At 37.7% G+C, this 23329-nt stretch overlaps 2 protein-coding genes and 1 long non-coding RNA gene across 7 annotated transcripts; 1 reads left to right on the top strand and 2 right to left on the bottom strand.

Moving 5' to 3' along the window:
- Positions 1–270: 270 nt before the first annotated feature.
- On the bottom strand, positions 271–5640 carry LOC129753231 (uncharacterized). The gene has a single exon (XM_055749029.1). The coding sequence runs from the start codon at positions 5638–5640 to the stop codon at positions 271–273; it is 5370 nt and encodes a 1789-aa protein (XP_055605004.1).
- LOC129750842 (structure-specific endonuclease subunit SLX1 homolog) lies at positions 5585–22870 on the bottom strand. 3 transcript variants are annotated; one of them, XM_055745939.1, is made up of 4 exons: positions 22572–22870; positions 8164–8215; positions 7864–8058; positions 5585–7626 (listed from the first exon to the last, which is right to left on the bottom strand). In XM_055745939.1, the coding sequence occupies exons 1-4, from the start codon at positions 22745–22747 to the stop codon at positions 6874–6876; spliced, it is 1176 nt and encodes a 391-aa protein (XP_055601914.1). In that variant the 5' UTR covers positions 22748–22870; the 3' UTR covers positions 5585–6873. The 3 variants fall into 3 exon arrangements, with proteins under 3 accessions (XP_055601914.1, XP_055601916.1, XP_055601915.1); XM_055745941.1 differs by lacking the exon at positions 22572–22870 and adding an exon at positions 21713–21945; XM_055745940.1 differs by lacking the exon at positions 22572–22870 and adding an exon at positions 8290–9033.
- LOC129750848 (uncharacterized) lies at positions 14524–17561 on the top strand. 3 transcript variants are annotated; one of them, XR_008738509.1, is made up of 5 exons: positions 14524–14918; positions 15000–15594; positions 15661–15979; positions 16044–16379; positions 17157–17561. It is a non-coding gene; the product is annotated as an uncharacterized LOC129750848 (long non-coding RNA). The 3 variants fall into 3 exon arrangements; XR_008738507.1 differs by having other exon boundaries at positions 14997–15594; positions 16048–16379; XR_008738508.1 differs by having other exon boundaries at positions 14997–15594.
- Positions 22871–23329: the final 459 nt, after the last annotated feature.

Here is a 23329-nt window from a genome sequence, read left to right as displayed (position 1 = left end):
TAGTATTGGTAGGGAGGGTCACATTTGCTCTTATTGAATCGGATTGATCTAACTGGTCGAAATTAACTGGCGATAATAATCAATGCACTACTTATCATATGAATAACTTAACATCGCCACCACCTTGAAATACTTTCAATATCAAAACTCGAACATAAAGGGATACTATTCTAGTACTACAAACATTTGACAGTTCTCATAACTTAACTCTACACAATTTTTCAAAATAATCCTACGTTGTGATCGCCGTGAGGTTGCTTTGTTTACATATCACATATTGTTGCGTTCTCCTTCTTGAGTAGTGTTCTTCGCTGACGTCGTTGTAGAATCTGGATATTCCATCGGATCACAGGGAAGTAAACAAATCTGGTTGATAGCACGTTTTGTGAATCCACGAGCGGTTTTTAGAGACACAACCCGAGTCAACTGGTCCGGACCCGGGTGGATGCTGGTGATTCTCCCTAACTGCCATTTGGTTGGATGCTGAAATTCGTCAACAATTACCACAAGACGTCCAGGTACAATTTCCTTGTTCGGTGCATTATATTTTGTAGAACGTTGCAATTCTTGCAGGTACTCCAGCCGCCAGTGATGCCAAAATTGCTGCACAGCCTTTTGCAGAGATTGATAGTGGTCCAAATTGTTATCAGGGAAAGACGTCAGATCCGGTTCTTGGAGTGCATGCATTGTAGAACCGATCAGAAAATGCGCTGGTGTCAAACAAGACAAGTCATTTGGGTCTTCTGACATTGGTACCAGAGGACGTGAATTCATGGCTGCTTCGATCTCAGTTAACACCGTCACCATGTCCTCGAAAGATAACCGGATGTTTCCTAATTGCCTATAGAGATGTCTCTTTGCTACTTTCACCGCAGCTTCCCACAACCCCCCAAAATGAGGAGCTCTAGGTGGACTCCAATGCCAGGAAATACCCTCGTCTGCTGCTGCTGATTGAACGATACAACCCTGCGTTTCGTCCTGATACCAAGAAAGCATTTGGATAAGCTCGTTATTTGCGCCTTCAAAATTCTTGCCGTTATCCGAATACATATCAGTTGGGCGCCCACGTCGCGAAATGAAACGTCGAAATGCACACAGGAACCTTTGAGTCGACAGGTCACTGACCAACTCCAAATGCACGGCCTTGGTGGCAAAACAGACGAACACGCTGATGTAGGCCTTCGATGGCCCGGCTCGCTTGTGAACTGGTCTCAGGTACAGAGGTCCAGCATAATCCACCCCGGTAACCGTAAATGGGCGGGCAGGTCTTACACGTGGCTCCGGAAGCTGACCGACTTGCTGACATGCTGGAACGGGACTTGCTCGGGTGCATCTCCAACATCCTCGTATGACACTCCGTACTAGGCGTCGTCCATTTATAGGCCAGAATAGTTCTCTCATGTTGGACAAAGTGAGCCGGCCACCACCATGAATGAATTTGAGATGGTAATGAATGGCAAGCATACGGGCAAGGGGATGGAAATTTGGAAGTAGGATAGGATGCCTGGTAACATAGGGTTGATCTGCCAATTTCAACCTCCCTCCCACTCTTAGAATGCCTTTTTCGTCGACAAGTGGATTCAAAAGACGAATTGGTGACTGCTTTGGGACATAAGAGCCTTTTTTTAACAGGGTAATTTCATTTTCAAAACCTTCAGACTGTGCCAATTTAACTAGTACCATTTCAGCGATATCAAGTTCCTCAACAGTGGGACTCAAGTGCACATCCGATGCATCACCCGATGGTTGTGTTCTTGCTTTAGATCGACAGTTACGAATGAATCGCAAACACAAAGCTGTGATGCGTTTGAGGTGAGTGTATGAATAGTACAATGAAAAAAATTGAGAATGTTTAAGTTCAGTTGAAGCAACAGCTACTAATAATTTTCGACGTTCTTCTCCACTTTCAGGGTAATCGGGAATCCTTTCATGCGGCCAAAACTCCTCCGGCTTAGATAACCATTCAGGACCTTGTCTCCATACAGTGCTGGACAGGAATCTTGGAACATCCATCCCTCGAGACACATAATCAGCTGGGTTTTGAGATCCTGCTACGTGATGCCACTGAGAGGGTTTCGTCATATTTTGTATTGCTGAAACTCTATTGCCCACAAATGTTTTTAACGAGCTTGGCGGTGAACTGATCCACTGCAAGGTGACTGTTGAGTCAGACCAAAAGAACGAGGAGCTTATTGTTGTTTGGAGTGATTCAGCTACTTTTGCGTGCAATTTAGCACCGAGTTGGGCCGAACAAAGTTCTAGCCTTGGCAAAGTAACTGTTTTAAGCGGAGCCACACGTGACTTCGCAGCTAAGAGATGGACGGAAATTTCTCCCTTTGCATTCATCGATCGAGCATAAATGCATGCTCCATAAGCTGACTCAGAGGCATCTGCAAAAGTGTGAAGTTGCACAATCGCATCTGGAAGAAACGCGTATCGCGGAATCTTGTATTCAGATAGCAGTTTTAGTTCATCGACGAAATTTCTCCACACTAATTGCACATCATTCGAAACTTCATCATCCCAACCACATGATTGCAACCACAAGTTCTGAAGAAGCATCTTCCCACGGATTACGATAGGGGCAATCAAACCCAAGGGATCGAATAGCTGAGCAACTCCAGATAGTATGAGTCGTTTAGTGATGCGTTCATGCTTACAACTCAGCTTTATATCGCTAGCAAACATATCAGTTTGAGGTTCCCAAGAAATGCCTAGAGTTTTGATTCTCTCGTTTTTGTCGAACCGTAGCCGGGAACTTACTCCAATCTGATCATCGTTAAGCATTTGAAGAACCTCTAGTTTATTCGATGCATATTTACGCAAAACAAAGCCACCTTTTAACATCAAAGCGTTCAGTTGTTTCGTGAGCTGGATTGCGGATTCAACAGTTTGAGCTCCTCCCATGAAATCATCCATATAAAAACCTTTTTTGGCAACAAGAGCTGCTAGAGGATATTTATGACCTTCATCTTCGATGAGCTGCGACAGACAACGTGTTGCAAGGAAGGAGGATGGACCCATTCCATAGGTCACAGTGTTGAGCTCAAAAATGGAAATTGGGTGCTGGGTACTAAAACGCCAAAATATTCGCTGAAAACGTGAGTCATGAGGATGTAGAAGAATTTGCCGATACATTTTTTCAATATCAGCTACAATTGCTACCGGGTAGGTCCGAAAACGCAAAATAGAAGCTATGAGCTCGTCTTGTATGACTGGACCAACTAACAGTGCATCGTTCAAAGAGTATCCGTAGGAAGTTTTCGCTGAAGCATCGAACACAACCCGAATCTTTGTGGTAGTACTGGACTCCTTAATAACGTGATGATGAGGCAGGAAATAACCTTTAATTTCGGACGCTTCTTTTCGAGTAATCTCACGCATATGACCCAGATCAATATATTCCTTCATGAACTGATGGTATTCTTTTTTCAGCTCTGGGTCGCTATTCAACCGATGTTCAAGGGCTTTGAACCGACGAAAGGCCGTGTCCTCAGATTGTCCGACCATCTCCTCAAAGTGCGTACTACGAGGCAAACGAACCACATATCGACCATCAGGAGCTCTGGATGTAGTTTCCACAAAGTATTTCTCACAAGCGAGCTCCTCTTCAGAATAAATTTGACGGCTGGGTAGCTCTTCTATTGACCAAAAACGCTCTAGTGATTCCTCCAAGCTGACTAAAGATGCCATCGTTACGGAAAACTGTTCTAACGGTTGTACCCTATGCTGAATATTGGCTGCTCCAGATACTAGCCACCCGAATGCGCTATCCACCAATAGTGGTAGTGAATCAGACAAGAATATTTTCGCACCAGTTTTGAAGCATGAGAAAAAATGCTCATTTCCGACAATCATATCGATGCCAGCACTTTTATGGAAATACGGATCAGCCATAAAAATATCCTTTGGTAAATTCCAATCAGTTATCTGGATATCACGAGCAGGCAGCTTAGACGTGATCTTCTCCAACACCAAAAACTCCACATCCATTTCAAAATTTTCTCGACGTGATCTAATTTGGGTAAATACCGTATCACTGGCACACTGCGGATTCTCCCCTACACCATGTATCATGACATTTACCTTTTTGCGGTGCAGACGGAGTATTTGGGCCATTCGTTCAGTGATTATGTTGGGCTGAGAAGCGGAATCTAGGAGCGCTCTACAATAATGTTCTCTACCATAACGGTCAACAACCAACACGACTGCAGTTAGCATAAACACGTTTTTATCACGACTATGAAGAGGGAGGCTTAATTGGATGGAGGAAGGGGCTGTATCAGTTGTATGTGTGCTATCGGTGGGAATCTGGCTGGTGATACTTTGAGCAGAAGTTTGTGAAACATGTACAGCAGCATTACTTTGATGGTTAGAATTATTCCGGGAAATATAACTGATATGGGTTGGGTTGTTGGGGAATGCTTCGTGAATGAAGGTATGGTGACGACTCCCACAAATCCGACAGCTAAATTTCGAGTTACAATTCCTAGCCAAGTGGTCTGATCGGAAACAGTTTAGGCACAAGCGCTTGTCATTGACGATTTTCATTTTTTCAGCGATAGGTTTTCTTTGGAACGTAAAACATTTCATTAATGGATGGCGTTCTTCACAGGCGTAACATTTGAACTGGTACATTTCAAGAGCAGCATTGGACGACATGTTTATTGGTAGATTGCGATCATGATCGTTAGTGGAGAATGGACGAGAAGTTTGGGTGTGGCATTGGTTTACAGAAATAGATTCCAAAACTCGCATACGACGATGGAGAAACTCAATAAGAGACGCGTAGGTAGGGATTTCCAGAGTAGAAGCATAATCTTCCCACGCTTTCAACGTTTCACCATGAAGACGGTTACATAACAGATGTTCTAATATACTGCTCCATTCTAATACAGGTTCGCCTAGCTGCCCTAAGACACTGACGTGTCTATCAAAGTTGTCAACGACGTTGTGTAAAGTAGCTGCAGATTCAATTTTCATTGTTGGACACTCTATTAACGCCTGTATGTGACGCTTCTTCAGAAGGTACTCATTTGCATATCGCTTTACCAGACAGTCCCAAGCTAAGTTGTAATTTCCAGCGCTTATTCCGATGGATTCAATAAGTTGACCAGCTTCCCCTTGGAGCGCAGATTTGAGGTAATGGAATTTCTGAATAATTGAAACCTCTGGGTTGACGTGAATAAGCGCATAAAACGTATCATGGAAGGCTAACCAGTCTTGATAGTCCCCGGAAAACGTCGGCAAGGATATGGTTGGAAGTTTGAGTCCCGAAAGAGTGGAGGATCCGGCAGAGGGTTGAGGCAGATTATTAGTCAAATTAGTTGTTGGCGGAAGTTTGGATAGGAGAAATGCTTTAATTCGAAAGAAGAGAGGTTCAAATTTTGAACGATATCCCAAGTTTCTCACCCGGCCTTCGTCGCTTTCTTCTATGTCTTCCAATTTCGTCTGCACTTCCTCGAGATTCTGTTGTAGCACGTCCAGGTTCTCCAATCGCAGGGCAACCTCGAGCATGTCCCGTTCAGCTTCGTAGTCCTGAATGAACATGTTAGCACGGCTTAACGACGCCAGCAGGGTCGTCCTTCTAGAGCAGAGTTGCTGCTTATAACGATCCTGATCCATGTCGGACGTTGACATGTTTTATTGTTTGCTGGGATCTGACCAAGGCAATTTAGTGCCTTGTATAAATACAATATGTCAGCTGTCGGTTGTTGCACCCTTGACGGTATCCGAAAACAGATTTGATCCAAACTTACTGTAAGCGTAGATTTTCTTGCTAGTTTCCTTTTTCTAACAGGAAGTCGTAGCCTGCAAGAAAACACCAGGTAGGCCGGACAACAAAAAATGAATCACTTGGAAAGGTGCTCACCTGACCAAGGCAGTTCAATGCCTTGTTTTTAATATCATAAACTGCTAGTGGTTCAAATGCCCTCCGGGTCACGGTTATGGTTCTTTCTGTGTGTTCTCGTAAAAGGATCTGACGATGACTGTTATCAAAGCTCCTTGATCGGAACTGATTCAGCACTCTCCCAAAACTTCAGCAAATGTTGTCCAATTTAATAACGCTCCAGTCGAACAATGTATAGAAAACAAACGAAATCTAAAAGCACCGACTAACGGCTGGTAACAGGTTGGAGAGGTAATTACCTGATTCCTGTTTAATCAGGAGGCCTTGTATATCTTTTAGCTCTGCAGATTCCGTTTGAAGCTTCTTGGCAAGGGATGGAACGTATTCAAACCACCAGCTGGGAATCGCAATGGTGGTAGGTATGAAGTTTTGAGCGTCCGTTTTTGATGAACTATACAGGAATGGTGGGTCGCAGAACAAAAAACCAACGTTCGAGTTGTATTCACATGACACAGAACGGGCGGATATTTGTATCCTGGTCACGGCACTAAAAATGTTTTATAATGAATACTCGCAATGGTTAAATCAAAACCAACAATTTTTATTGCGCGATTTATTAAGGGACAACTTTACTTCTCTATGGTCGACTATATAATCCTTTATTTAAATTTTTCCTGCTCTGACGAAAACTATTTGCGCCAAAATTTAGCATCATATTGTCGAAGTAGTATTGGTAGGGAGGGTCACATTTGCTCTTATTGAATCGGATTGATCTAACTGGTCGAAATTAACTGGCGATAATAATCAATGCACTACTTATCATATGAATAACTTAACAAACGGTGTTAAGCTTTGAACAGAAAATTCAGATTCAGAATTTAAAATTAACATCCAGAAATTGGATTCGAAGTTCTGGTTTTAGCTAGGACGTGGTATTAATATGGTAACTCAATTAAAACTAAAAAAATATCAAAAACCCTTTAGGTAAATCTATTTTCTAAACCAAACGAAAATTCAACTAATTATTCAACATCACTATCGGAAACATCATCCACCTCAAGGACAGTGGTATTGTCTAGATCCTGTACCAGATCACTGCACCCATTTGCTTTCCGAATCAAATCTCCCCACAGAAAGTAGCTGTCGCAAATGGGACACTTCCCGGCAACAGGGACATATTGACCTGGTTCCAGACACCGGCTCGCCAGGCACTCAATGTGACAAATCAATCGACAGCTCGACTGAATACACCGCAACGGAAAATCACTGCTGCTGCAGCTACCTTGCCCATCATCTTCTTGCTCAGAAAAAACGCGAATGGATCCCTGACAAATCGTACAACAATCGGCCAGTGATTGCTGCTGGTGCTCGTGCTCGTCTTCTTGATCGTCATCCGAACTAATGATTATATCATGATTAGCACCATCGGCCTCAGCTATGCCCTCATTCCGCGAACTTCCCTGAGCGGGTTCTGCTTCTGCCGCTTCTTCTTCCGTCGCTCCACCGCCCATCACAATCAGGTCATACTCGTCCACATCATAATCGTAATTAACGGTAATGTGTTTACTTTTACTATTCTTTGATTTGCCATTATTCGATGAAACGGCAATCGCCAACCGGTCGGCCCCAGGTTCTTCACATTTCTTCCCTGTTGCCGTCGTCTTCTTTTGCCGTCTTCTCGTCTTGTCTGTTTGTTCGCTGGCGTTTCCCTTTTTACGAACTTTCTTGATGCGTCCGAAGCTAATTGGCATATGCATGGGTGGCACCTTCCCTATCTGCAAACAAACATATCAAGGTACATAACCGGAATTATTTTCCAACGTTTTCTAACAATTTCCTGCATAGCAAATGATCGGTGTTATATTGATATCTTCAAAAAAACTCTTTTATAACCAGCAAACATTAACAAAAAAGTGTAGCAAATGTCATAATAAAATATCAACTCCTGGTTGCAGAAAAAAAAACCATAGTTGAAAGAAACCTGACATGCAATCTTGCCTCAAAAAACCTACCTCAAACTCGCGATGATACTCGTCGGCCAGCCAGCGCACCGTCAGCGGTAATCGATTCCAGGGACCGATCCGGAGCATCTCGGTGAGTATGCGAAAGTTGTACTCCAGGTTGCTTTCTTTGCGCTGCTTTTTCTGCAGTTCTGGAATGGCTTTGAGCCGCCTGGATACCTTGGGCTGTTGCCAGGCCCATTCAAACTGGAAAGACCAGACCAGATCGGAACCAATCATCATCATGCCAGAAGTGACCGTGGTGCTGGGGAATAATTAGGTCCATGCGAACCTAGCTGAGACTAAACTTACCCTGAGCGCCGAGATGTTGTTCGGGAAACCATGAATTATCATTACCATTACCCTGGGGAACAGAAGTCAGGAAGATCATCGTGAATAATTGAATCGGGGCCTTTAGATGCTATTTTGAAAATGTACTGTTAATCCAGAATGTATTGTAAGACGCGCCAATCCGGTTTGAAGTAATGGTTTGATTTTTAACTGATCTAAGTTTTTAAATACCATTCTTCAAGCCATTTTCAGACTCTTCCCCATCAAAAACCAAATGAGACATATCAAAAAAAATCCGCTGAACTTAATTTACTTTCAATAAGTACAACCATTTTCAAAGAAAAATGAAAGTATGTATTCGTTTAATGTGTTTGTTGCAACCAGGCTTGGCAAAAGTCATCGTCATGATGCGTGAAGCTGTGACTGTGAAGCCTCTTGGTCCGTCAAACTCAATTGACTGTTCCTTAACGACCAGTCACTTCGTTTGCCAGTCATTCATTCCCCAGTCATTTGAAGCTAAAATAATAACCTAGTCAAGCAATCGCATTCAAACGACCGATGACGAAAAAGAAACGCATTTATTATTATTGTTGCTCCTGCCAGCAAGCTCGTTTTCAGTTTTTTATTGCTATTGTTGCTCTCTGCCAGCAAGTCGTTCAATTAGTTGTACCTGTCGTCAGCAGCCGATCGAAGTGTGAAGAGATTTGCCAGTCACTCTCAGGAGAAATTTTGACCATGTGTAGGAGCTTCGCCAGTCGATGATGGAGAAATGTTGATTGGTGTCGTGCTTTATCCGTCATGCGAGTAGTGAGGCTCCGTCAATTGAGAACAGTGCCAGTCGTTTGATGAAACAAAACTAGTCGGGTCAAGCGTGACGGGCGAAATTTACCATCACTGAATCTGATCATGCGCGGTCACGGTCCTATGGGAAGGTGATCGGGGTGAATACATCGCCCTAAAGCGGCAAAAAACCGTTACAAAATACCCGCAAATGCTTGAATTTCTATTAAAACTTAGAATTTTTCTTAAAAGATGTGTTCATAAATTTAAAAAAAAATTCCACTAAGTGGGAGGTTTATTCAACAAAAAAGTTTATTTAACACTTATTGTGATTTTCTTTTCGCGCTAGAGTTTGCACACAAAAATTTCGTCAATCTCGAATTTCGCTCTACTATTTCGCTTATTTCTCTCACCGTCATATTTGTACGCCTCTTGAATACGTTTCTAGGCAATCATGGTAGCCAATGACAAAATCAAATTTCATAACAAACTGCTAAGAGCAAGTTCACTGGTGTTGGGAAAAAGTGGTAGAAATTTCGACACTTACGACTCATTTTGAAAATTTTGCCATGCAAAAACATTTTCAAGATCTTGGCCTTCTAGTTTTTTTACAACACGTGTTGTATTTTCGCATGCTGTGATCCAAAAATAGCAATATTTTTATCACATACGGCTGAAATAGAAACAGTGTTGTAAAAAAATACAACGCCCCACGATCTTGAAAACATTTTTGCATGGTAAAATTTTCAAAATGTCAAAATTTCTACCACTTTTTCCCAACACCAGTGAACTTGCTCTAAGGAGGAAGTAAGAATATTTTACGACAAAAACAAGCAAAAAATTTTCATATCTGCCTCAAAATGTTGGGTAGGGGAGATGAGGGCATAACGAGCACCCGAGGCATAATGAGAACTACGCTTTTCTACGAAAGTGCGTATTTTCTTAAATAAATTTTCATGAGGATTTGTTTCGTACTTCCTATAGTATTAATTTTTCACAAAAAAAGTAATCTCCTTATCATCTTTACAGAGATATTTAAAAAAAACTAGCTTGGTTCTCAAGTTACGAAAATATTATAATTTTTGAGCACCACGAAATAAGCTCTTATGATCTTAAAATCACCTTGATCTATAATGTACGCACTGCAACATGATGTACACATTGTTTCTCAATTTTTACCATCAAAAATTTTTTGATTTTTCACTTTTATCAATTTTAAAACACGTTTTTACTTAAATTTGTTGACTAGGGGCATATAGAGAGACCATATTATCGAGGCATAATGAGCATTTTCTGCCGTAGAATCCAGCAGCGAATAAAAATTGATTTATAGCGCCACACCTTGACTAGTTTTCATCCGACAATTTAGCCTATTGGTAAGGTGTCGGAGAGGTAATCAAAAGACTAGAGTTAGATTTCTGTTCGAGGTGATTTTTTTCCATTCACAATTCATGATCGATTTTTTTATTGTTACATTATACGGCTAGTAGCATCATCCTCCGAACAAAGCACTTAATGTATGAGCGTGCGTGAATTGTTTGTATTCTACAAACAGACCTAGATTATATTGTTATTGCTTTGTTTGATGAATCTACGACTCACCTGACTTCATCGAATTGAATTCGCTGCTAGATTCCCCGGCAAAAACGCACATCTTGCTCTGATTAATGGTGCTCATACTGCCTCAGGGGGGGTTCTCATTATGCCTCCACAGTGGCTGGTTTTCAGCTTTTGGCAAAAAATTTTAAAATGCATTTCTTAACGTTTTCATCTAGTTTTTCACGTTTCAGCCCGTTAGGGAATAGGCTTTTCAAGTGTCTGAACACGAAACAATAATGTAACCTCCATATTATAGCTATTTTCTATGGTTAAATAACCGTTTTCCTTGAGGTGGCCATTATGCCCCCATCTCCCCTAGGTATCATTAAATTGAACTACACAGAAAAAAATTTGAATCCTTAACAACACTGAAATTGAAAACCTTTAATATTACATGACGTTGAACGCGATTTATTGATGTAAATTAACAGACTAAAAAATTTGAATCCTAAAAATCACGGAATTCTAATGACACGAATATTATTTGACACAGAACGCGATTATTTGATGTAATTTTACATCACATATGATGTAAATAAAAAGAAGCATCACATATGACGGAATTTTCAGTGCGATTTAAATATTACACGTCTTTAATATTTTACATGTTTTCAAATTTTACACGTCTTTAGAAGTTTACAGACGTGTAATATTCAACTCGCACTGAAAACTCCATCATATGTGATGAATCTTTTTCGTTACATCATATTTGGGGCCGTTCAGATACCACGTGGACAAAAAAATGAGATTTTTGACTCCCTCCTCCCCCTCCGTGGACAAGCGTGGACATTTGGCAAACCCCTACCCTTCTCCCCGGATGTACACGTGGACAGATTTGATTTTTTTTTGTCTCAATCCAATCTGACAGTTAAAAAAAAAAATTTTTATGGTTTTGATGCATTTTTCACTATTCTTGTTTTTTTTTATAATCTTTTTTTTTGTCATATTTGCCGTTTTTATCATTCTTCATAATTTTGTAAGTTGAATTTTAAGTCATCAATTAATAATTGTTTTTTTTTTAACATTTTGAATTTTTTGTGTTTTTTGTAATTTGTGGGTACTTGATAATTTTTTAAAAATAACTTTTGTTTTTTTTTGTTGTATTTTATCACCTTTTCAGAACGTGAAAACGTATTTTCTATGTTTGTCTAAATTAAATAGGTCCAGTTATAGTGAAAACTAAAAGTTATAGTTGTTTCTAGCAACCGTTAACACTTGTGCCAAAATCGGATGTTTCCAAAATCGAATGTTGCCAAAATCGAATTCTTAATTATCATACTTATCACTTGCTTTCAGGTGGCTACTAATCGTTTGAACTTAAACTGGAATTCCTGGAAGCTTTGTAATTTTAAGATTTTGATTTAAACATATTAATATTTATTCACCTTCAGAAAATATTTTGGAAGCAAGTATGTCCACGTGGACATGACCCAAACCCCTACCCCCCTCTCCGTGAACAAGCGTGGACATTTACCATAAACCCCTCCCCCCTAAGTTGTCCATGTGGTATGTGAACGGCGCCTATGATGTAATATTACAATTTTTCTGGTCATACAAAATTCTCAACAGCACTGAATTAGAAATTTCTGAAAATTACACGACACAGAATTTAATATCGACAGGGAGTTAAATTAATATTACATTACACTGAACGCGATAACGTCATGTAAAAATAAAAACTGTCAAAAACAGGAATACACAAATGTAGTGTTCAGTCAAGTCGTGAACCAAAGTAATTTGTTGAAGCAGTTAGCTTCTAAGTCCGTCGATATCGTTGGTTCCGGATAACTCCGAAAAGCAGCAGCAGCGGATGCTGTTCTGGAGCGGCCCTATGCTACTCTGCTTAACTCTACTTCGGAAGATGGTGAAAGTGAATTTTAAAAAAATTAATGTGTAAGACATTTTTTTTTTAAATTTGACAAAAAAATGAAATTCATTATTTAAAGACTGTTTTTGTTATGAAAGATGAAAAAACTCCATTGAATTGGATCAATAAAAAGTAAACAAAACAAATTCCAATAGGATATTTTTCACAAATTCAGTGGCGTTAAATTTACATCACTTTCATATTACACGTTGCATAATTTTACAGGCGTGTAATATTCAACTCGCACTGAAAATTCCGTCAAATATGATGCTTCTTTTTATTTACATCATATGTGATGTAATTTTCCAGATTTTTTTGGTAGTGTGTATGGAATCACTATTTAGTAACATCTGCATTCCAGGAAAGGTTCTAGTGAAAAAAAAACAGATGACTGCATCTGATACCTGATTTTTGACTACCCTGCAAATGTCATCCGACTGTCGGAAACTCGGGAGTAGCACCGTATTTTAGTTTCACTCCCAAATAGAGATGTACCGAATAGTGGTATTCGGCGAACGGCCGAATACCGAATATTGACCTTTTCAACTATTCGGCCAAACGAATATTCGGCCGAATATTCGGTCGAATATTCTATAGAGTTTTCAATGAAAAAACCTTAAGCGATTATTTCAATGCTTTCTATTTCTTCCATATTAATGCCCCTCATGTTTTTAAGTCGATTATTTTCAACCAGATGATATAATCGGATGATATTTTACAAAATATTTTTCAAGAAGGGGTCTTACTGATTTTTAAAATGTCACCAATAACTGAAAAGACATTAGATGACTAGTCGCTTCTAGGGCTTTTATCACCAAAGAGTTTTCGTTCCTGTGAAATCTGGGATTAAACATGTCGAAACAGGTGCCAAGCTATATGAAATTTCTTCTCTGATATTGAATTGGACGAAGGTCGAATTTGAGCAAGATATCTTTAAAATAGTTGTTGAAAAGATAGATGATCTTTAACCTTAATCACACCATACTTACAACTACACGTATCCAGATGGTCAGGCATCCAGACAGAACGATTAAAAAAAAATTAATAAAAACAGGCAAAATTTATGTATCTACATTTTGAAATTTTTGAAAAATTGAGCACAAAGTCCAAAAAATTTTAGGAAAAAATTTGATATTTCTATTTGATTTAGCAAACAATCGGAATAAACCCGAGAGAAGTATGGATGTTAACATTACTTTTGGATATTTCATAAATTATCAAAAAAAAAATTGAAAATTCCCAAGTCTGTACACAGAAAAAAATAATGACTATTACGTGTCATTGAAAACGGATGCCTTTAAAATAAACCAGCCTATAATTTACGAAACGTGTGAGTTTAAATGAAAAATCATTGGATAGTACAGTAAATGCCCTGTAACAAAAAGGAGCATGACATTCACCGTATTTTTACAGGCCATATTCATTTATTTTTAAGTGAGCTTTTGATTACAGGCTGATACCAAATTACAGGACTGTAAAATTCTCGGTTGTCTATCAAAACAAAACGAATTCTCGTAACAGCAACAGTTCGTTTGTTATTTCCGTGAAAAAAAAATCAAGGTAGGAATAGAAGACGGTAGTAAACCGTCGCATAAAAAGTTTACTACCTATGGCGCCTAGAAAAGTGCCAAATTCAACGACAACCGTGCCGCTCTATTCTGCCCAACTTTCAGAAAATCGCCAAGTCTTGAGCGCTCCCTACACCAGATTGTTGGTAAGTATTTAGTTTAGTTGATTGATTTCCTTTCTTAATTCCAAATCTTTTAATTAAGCTTCGAAATTCATCCATCTTTGTGAGAAAGATGATGCTCCTGAAAAATTGTCTACTGTGCTTCGATTCAATCTAGAAGATGATTGCAATTCATTTCCCGCAGCTGTTCGACAGGAGGGGCCGAATTGAACAACTCGGAAGGCCTTTATTTTTTGAAAAGTGTAGGAACAACCTCGTCACAACAATAAACTCGGTTGTTGGGTCCAGCAGGTCAGCAAAAGTTAATAAAAAGTCAACATAAGCAAAATCCGGATAGGTATGCAATGTATGCTCTCAAAATATTTTATTGGCAGTTTGCTAAAATTTTTGACTCACATCTCTTACTTTTTATTTTACTAAACTTTCGCGTTAATTTTCTGTTCGTATTCATTTTTTCGAATCCGAATTAAAATCTTATAATTTTATCTTTACTCACTAGTAGAAGACACCAAACTAGAGCGATCAATCGATGAAAAAGTCTAAACTTGTCTAAGTAATTGTTCCCGGCTTACTGGAACCACTATTAGATCTTCCAATAACATTTTCTTTTGTTTACGTTGAATCCTTGAAAGTATATTCTATCAACTATCGGCAGACGGTGCAGTTTTCAACAAAAACCTAAAAACGAAGAAGCATTATTGCAAGTACACATTTTGGTAACTTTTTAGTTAATATCTCGGTATGTTCCTCTCAGGTTTTAACAAAATCTTCTTCAAAAGTGTCATTTTCAGGAAGCAGCACCAGGCAGGCATCATGAAAACCAGCAGCATCTCGGTTGAGGTAGGATTTTAATTTTCTCATATCCGTAATATATTCCGTGTTTTAATCTGTTTTTTATTTGTTTTGTTTATTTGGCAGCAGAGCAACACGTAGAAAATTATAAGCCAAAGTATGGTTCGACGAAAACCCAAGTTTTACGTTACCGTGAACCGAATTATTAGCTCGTGCTCAAAATGGTGTTCAGAGCTTTCTTGAATTTATAAATATATTGGGGTGACCAAACTAAAATAGGCGTGCGAATTAATCAAAAAATCATCGAACCCGTTGTCGATGATTTTTATTTTGTTCTGGTTCAAAATGACGCGCGCGTTGCTTCCCATATTTTTAAGATTTTTAATCGCGTATTAAAACTTTGAGAACCGACAAAGAAATTTCGCGAAACCTGCTTGAAATTCCTCCGATCAGAATTAGTGGCCAATTTTGACTAGCTGCAGTTTCTTGTGTATTAAGGGACAGGGTAGCACCATGTCACAAAAAGATTGCTTGCTGGAGCCCGGCGACCAGTTGCAATTCAGAACCTGTCATCAATCGATGAGGAGCGCTTTTGGGATACGTGCTCGGAGGACCCTACCGGAAAGCCAGGGCATGTACCAGATTCGACGTTGGGCGTCGTAATGAGCTCGACGCCGCTGGCTAGTCCGTGTCGTGGAATTATCTTTGATGAATTTTTATGCAAGTACGGCGTAATATATTTATGAATTAACAACATTTATTAAAAAGGATTTTCAACGTTTTTTTCCAGAACCACTCTCATATCTCTCGTGGAAGAAACGGAAGTACGGCACACGAGGAACCGGAAATTAAAATAATCCGGAACGCACTCGATTCGAGAGAATCCTGCTTGGCAATTTGGTAAAGGATTGAGCGAAAATACGATTGATGGTTGGAAATTAGCTGCGAAATCAAACAACTAGAACCGTACCAACAAAGTCGCTTGCTGCTGCCAATGGTGCTCTTCAAGTCTACACACGCAGAGAATCGAGATGTATTCCCTAATCGAAAAGGGTCATCATGTAGATTTTAAGATGGGCTGGAGGTCCCTGGCAGTTCGAGACAGTAACGTAAGTATGGTGTAACAGAATACGCTGCTAAATATAAATTACTTTAGGGTTCCATTTGTTTCAGGTAGATCTTACGAGAGAGATCTGGAAAACCGACTCAAATGTAACATGATCGCTAATTTACGATCCCCACACGATGACATGCCAATTCGAAAATTTTTCAGAAAACTCTCCGGCTGGTACATTGGAGAGCCCGAAGGTGTAAAAATCCTTTACACCCAGCAATATTACTAGTCTCTGATACCTTCCATGGACCCACCAGATGTATCGGAAATAACCGATCGCAAAGAGCTTGGAAGGTGGTCCCCAATTTTAAACTCTTAGATTTATCGATGGTGCGCCATAAATCCTAAAATTTTCACTTCGTGTGGCTTTGTTGAAGGGAACTTAACACAGTAAGGTAGGCTCAATTCATTTATGATGCACTTAAATTCATTTTTTGACATTAAAACTTCTGAAAAGATAGAAGATTTATAAACAATTTTTAGCAGCTCGTTAATTTAATTGAAGGAAACAAACTCTTAAGCTTACTTTCGTTTTTTGTTATTCGAAATATTTTGAAAGATCCTAGAAAGCAAAAGCTTAATGACGAATACAATTGAAGAGATAGTTTCTCACATAAGAATCTGATAAAATTTCAAATAATGGTTGAAATTTCAGAACGCAATTCGTTAGTAAGTCAAGAATTTTAGGGAATATATTTGAAATATAAAATAAACTAAAATTATTTTTGAAAGGTATTTCGATTACTTTTATGCACACTATTCTGAATTAATCTTTTCTTTTAATATGGCCTCAACTCAGCTGTTTGTGACCCAGCGTTTTTTCATATACTTAAGACGAATAAAAGGAATTAAGAAATAAAGTTGGCCGAATAAATCTAACGTGGTTAAGTTTATTGAATCAATATGCCTAACATTTAACATTTATATGCCAAAATATATATTTTTTATGTAAAAAACCACATGAGATTTATGTGTGTTTATGTGTTCCCACATATAACCATTCTATGTTTTTGGGTATGTGCGGGACACATGATCTTCATATGGGAATCAAATTGCAAAAATCTATATAGGCGTCCCTAATGTGTCAATTTCGTTGAGTGATGATTTCCGAGATTTTTTTAGAAGTACTTTCTACGATACAAAATAAACTTAATTATTTTTTAACTTTTCAGGCACCAGTGACCGACGAGCTGTGTCACTTTACGAGACTTGCCTAGCTGAAATGCGGAAATGATTTCCCCAAAATTATCGTTAAGGTGGACTCTTCTGTGACTGGTGTTTGCTGGTGGACTCGATATACGATTACTGCACCCAGCATCACATCTACAAATGAACTTTTTCATTTTTTACAAAAAAAAAACAAACCAAATTAATTTTGAAATAAGACTGTTTTAGTAAATATATGATGTAAATTGAAACAAAAATTGATTCATTGAACAGTGACTTCTAATTCTATTAAAGCAAATAAAATCAATGCAATTACATGTCTACAGCGTCTTACAGCGTTTTGAAATTACAGGCCTGGGATTTTTACAGGTTAGTGAATTTTAAAGGCACACTGAAAAATAAATGTCATCGACCTGTAAAATTCCGGTAAATGTCCTGCTCCTTTTTGTTACAGGGTATTTACTGTAATTCTACAGCAATTATTTTTTGCTGTGTAGTAGATATTCGGCCTATTCGGTCTATTCGGCCGAATACTTAGCTCAACTATTCGGTGAGCCGAATATTCGGCTTAACGGTTTTTCGGCGATATTCGGCCGACCGAATATTCGGTACATCTCTACTCCCAAATGTGAGGCTACAGAGGACTGGCCGGTGGTCGAAAATGCTATCCGGAAACGAAAACTAGTCTCTATAGATGGGGCTTTAGGTATATGGTTCCCTTAAACGTAGATCTCTTCGAGTAACCACATCAGCTCTAAATCGATTACCCCAAGAGCTCGCAGATTGTGTTAATCGATACCGGAAGTGGAAGTTATGATAAAAAAGTGAAATAATAAAAGATTTGAAATACCAGATTTTGAATATTTATTTTATGGTTTTGAAAAACTTTGCTTTTACCGTTTGGTCCTTTGAATACGACGATAGAATTGAATTTTTATGGATTTATTGCCACTTTTTCGTAAAATTTACATAAACATTATCAAACATTGTATTACAAATACGTGGATTTTTTTGTTTGTTTGAAATACTAATTTTGTTGTCAGCATAGCATCGGGAAACGTAAAGCCGGGCGGTGGATACAGATAGATTTCGCGGCAGAAAATTTAATGAAGCGAACTTTATCACATTTTAAAGTTGTCAGGGGACATTTGTCAACAAATAATTCAAGAACATACGAAACAAGGTGAGAACAAGATTTTATACAATTATTTGACGGTCGAAAAATGTGCAAGCGAATCTATTTATTCGAGAAAATAACAATAATCAGCAGACTTCTTTCTATGTCGACAAAGTTTACTTCATGAAATTTCAGCGTTCACGATAGATTGAAGGTTATCCCAGATTGAGAAATCAGTATCGGTCCAAAATTTGACCGTTGAAACGATCAAAACCCAGACGAAGAAACAAAATAGACCGTTTTTGGATCAAAACAATTTCAATTTTTTTTTTGCTATTCTTTGACCAGATGTCATAGGTGTTTTGCAAGAAAATGCTAAATATTTTCAAGGATGTTGTTTAAAAAAAAAAAAATAAAACTTTTAGTTTAAAATATATTTATTATGCTTCGCAACATCATGTTGTGTGGTACATTCACTTGAAGAATAGCCAGTGTTTTCGCTTTCATTTTCTCTAGATTCCTTTAAAAACTTAAATATTTTATATGGTTGTAGAGTGGTTGCACGGTTCCGGAATAGACAATTGAAATCAGTTCAACTATTTAAAATTGGATGCTATAATATAATGACAATTGAAGAAATCACTGATTTTATCACAATTAAATTTCAGCTTGACACTCCAAACAGATGATTAATAACTGGAATTGTGCCTGGAAGACTTCATCGTTTTGGATTCTCTTATTTGATCTAGAAAAACAATTATTATCAAAAACAGTTTCACAATAAAATAATAATATCGAATTATATACCTGAAGCTCAAAAATTTTTATTTACAATCGATTATTCCAAATAGGAATAGACATGAGTGCTGTGATTATTTAGTTCTTTTATTCAAGAGACATACGATTATGACGGTGAGAGAAAAAGTACGAAGTCGTAGAGCGAATTTTGAGGTCGACGAAATTTTTGTGTGAAAACTCTAGCGCGATAAGAAAATCGCAATAATGTAAACAAATAATTCAAGAACGTACAAAAAGATGGTGAGAGATAGATTTATGTAAATTTTTGACAAAGTGAATAATTTGCATGCGATTCTAGTTATTCGAGAAATTCACATAATAAGTTGGTTACTTTGTGATCCGAACACCCTTTAGTTCAGAAACTAATTTTGAACTAAATTTATATTAAGAGCAGGGTGGATAAAAATCAGTCATTTTTTTGAAAAATAAATCGGATTTAGGGGAGATGAGGGCATAACGAGCACCCAGGGCATAATGAGCACTTCACTTTTCTACGAAAGTACGTATTTTCTTAAATAAATTTTCATGAGGATTTGTTTCGTACTTCCTATAGCATTAATTTTTCACAAAAACAGGAATATCCTTATCATCTTTACAGAGATATTTGAAAAAAAAAGGGCTATGTTCTCAAATAACGATAATATTATAATTTTTTAGCATCACGAAATAAGCTCTTATGATCTTAAAATCACCTTGATCTATAATGTACGCACTGCAACATGATGTACACATTGTTTCTCAATTTTTACCATCGAAAAATTTTTGATTTTTCACTTTTATCAATTTTAAAACACGTTTTTACTTAAATTTGTTGACTAGGGGCATATAGAGCACCTTATTATCGAGGCATAATGAGCATTTTCTGCCGTAGAATCTAGCAGCAAATTAAAATTGATTTATAGAGCCACACCTTGACTAGTTTTCATCCGACGATTTAGCCTATTGGTAAGGTGTCGGAGAGGTAATCAAAAGACTAGAGTTCGATTTCTGTTCGGGGTGATTTTTTTCCATTTACAATTCATGATCGATTTTTTTATTGTAACATTATACGGCTAGTAGCATCATCCTCCAAACAAAGCACATAATGTATGAGCGTGCGTGAATTGTTTGTATTCTACAACCAGACCTAGATTATTTTGTTATTGCTTTGTTTGCTGAATCTACGACTCACCCGATCATCAAGTTGAATTCGCTGCTAGATTCCCCGGCAGAAAACGCACATCTTGCACTGATTAATGGTGCTCATACTGCCTCAGGGGGGGTTCTCATTATGCCTCTACAGTGGCTGGTTTTCAGCTTTTGGCAAAATTTTTTAAAATGCATTTTTTAACGTTTTCATTTAGTTTTTCACGTTTCAGTCCGTTAGGGAATAGGCTTTTCAAGTGTCTGAACACGAAACAATAATGTAACCTCCATATTATAGCTATTTCCTATGGTTAAATAAGCGTTTTCCTTAAGGTGGCCCTTATGCCCCCATCTCCACTATTTTATTTAAATCGGACTTTTTTTTATTCAAATCATTTTTTTTTTATTAAAATAGAAGTTTTTTAAATAAACTGGAAAAATAAAGGAAAAAAAAATCTACCATTCAAAGTTTCTTCAGCATGAAATACAAATGAAAATTCAGTGTCCAAAGTTTTCACAGTCAAAGTTCAATCTTCACTCAACTGGCAGCATCTTCTCTGTCAAAGTCAGAGCTTTGAAACAGCTTTCAGATTTGTATCTTTCAAACAGGCCTATGAAGTATTCATCGAATTCCATGTAAATGGAAATCAAAAAGTTGGAATCGCACATCTGGTGAATTTTCTGCACATTCGATGAATTTTGCCGCACACTTGGGGAATTTTTGTGCAAACTTGATGAATTCTGCCGCACACTTGGTGAATTTTGTGCACACTTGATGAATTTTGCCGCACATCTGATGAATTTTGCTGCACATCTGGTGAATTCCAGCGCACAATTCAGTGTGTTTTTCTCGCGTTTTAAATGAATAAGTAAATGAAAAGTAAAGGAGCTTTTAACCGTATTGATTTCCTATCAAAATCTTTCGAAATTCATTTGAAAGCCGCTCCACTCATATTCAATTGAACATGATTGATTTTTTTGTTCATGCATATTTTTGCAGGTCCTCGATGAAAATTTTCGCTTCCTAAATGTGTTTTTCTTTCAAATTCATAATAAATAAGCACTCCGAAATGTTTTATAATTTTTTTTTAACATTATACACCTTTTTCTTGATACTGTATGTCTAATGTTTGTAAGTGAGATAGAGATAAAATTTCCTCTATTTTTTGACAAACGCTTATGGGTCTTTCTTTAGGAGTGATTGAATAGCTTTAAGCATTATTCCCCTTTTGATGTCTTGCATCTAGACCGTTTGCTTTGTTGCAAGTAAATACTGAATTGTGGTCACAATTTAAAAAAAAATCCAAAACAAAAAGGCTCATTTTTTCGTTCGCTCATTTTTTGATATGGGTCTGTTATTTGGGTAGGGGCAGTACAATGCTCAAATTTTTCGAAATTAAAAACTATAAGAAAAAAAATAGGCTAGTTATATTTGTCCATAAAGTCATTTATACTATTATGAATGCAGAAAAATCCAAAATATAAGCGCTAATAATAACAGCTGCTTTGCCTACTACTTACTAGCGACATATCGCATACGTCGCGACGTTGAAAATAATCACGACGCACCGCAAGTTTCCTAGGAGACCTGGAGCATGCGATTCTTCTTCTTCTTTCTGATTGTTGATTGATTTTCAATCAACTTAGTATGGGACCGGTAGCATTGACCATATACCCAGCAAGTATAATGTTGAATTCCACCTCGCAGTCGGGTGGGTATTATAATTCCGATTTTATGTCCCACAGGAAATTGGTCACTTTTTGGTAGATGGATATTGATGGATGGAGTATTGATGGAGTAAGGAAAATGTAAAGTAAATAATATAAACAATGTTCGAGTACTACATTGAAACCGCCTACTGGACTGAAAAAAGAAAAACAAATCTGCGAATGACAGAAATCTCGCTAGTAAAAAAGCGTCGCTAGTCCTACTGTCGCTATTCGGTTTGGTGCTATACACATAATATAACCTATTGACGCGAAATTCATACTCCAGCTAGGTTGTATAAGCAATTGCGAGCTATTTTACAATGAAAATACCCTTTTTTATAAAAATGTATTAAGAATGATACTCCGCGCCGTTTGGGTCATATAGACATGAAAGATTTCATGTGAATCTTTATAAGCGATTTAGAAAAGGTTACAAAATTTTTAAAACGCTTTTTTCTCGAAACGGAAACATGTTGGAACTGATTTCTTCAAAACCTAAAATATGTTTAAAAAAGTTATTTTCCCATCCTTATTCAAAATGCATGCACCCCAATGTTCACTATGCATTCAAACAAGCTTCAGCTTGATGTGCATTTATAATGTTTTCCATTTCAGGCAAAACATTCAGAAAAAAATACATTTTTTAATAAAACTAAAATCAGACACTTACCAAGGACCCCGATTGGACGTCCGTTTGGCACCTCCCTTGTCCTGGCCAGCATTATGCTGCTTGATGCGCCGATTCGGATCAACTGTGTAACCAATGTATGTTCTACCGGCAAACTTCGAGATGGGGCTTTTACTGACCAGAAGATAAACACCGTAGAAATCTTCTATCTCTTGCATTGTCACTTGTGCACAATTAGTTTTATAATCACGAATAATATTTACTTATAAACTTTCTGAAAAAGAAAAACCTCGAATATTTTTGAAAATCTTGAAAACACAACAAACATGAACAGAGCTGTTATTATTTGAAACAAACGGCTTTGTAGTGTTCTTCACGGCAACCTAGAATGTTTAAAAAAATTAAAAATACTTTTTTCGGTATTTTTTCCGGGAGGATGATTCTTTCTTACCACAAAAAAAGTTGTGGATTTAACATCAAATGGAATATGAAATGTTTTTTTTCATCTTATCAAAAGATATCGCTATAATTTTTCAAAAACGATTTACCAGATTTTTTAAACATATTTGAATTATTAAATTTTTTTTGCTCTAGAATAAATTAATTTTTCCAAACTGACCAAACTAATCTACAACAGCATCAAAAAGTTGCAATTTACAAAAATATTCAAAAATGCTTCTTCTCGGCTTTCCGTGCTGATTTGGTGCATTTGTAACGCTCCACGCATCTGAAATGTACCGACAAGTTTCGGTACAATTGTGCTTTCGGACTAACGACAATACCCGCAAGCTGGGTTGTCA

This window comes from Uranotaenia lowii, chromosome 3 (genome assembly GCF_029784155.1).
Source record: "Uranotaenia lowii strain MFRU-FL chromosome 3, ASM2978415v1, whole genome shotgun sequence".
In the NCBI taxonomy this organism is placed as follows: domain Eukaryota; kingdom Metazoa; phylum Arthropoda; class Insecta; order Diptera; family Culicidae; genus Uranotaenia; species Uranotaenia lowii.
This window is presented reverse-complemented; position numbering and strand designations above follow the sequence as displayed.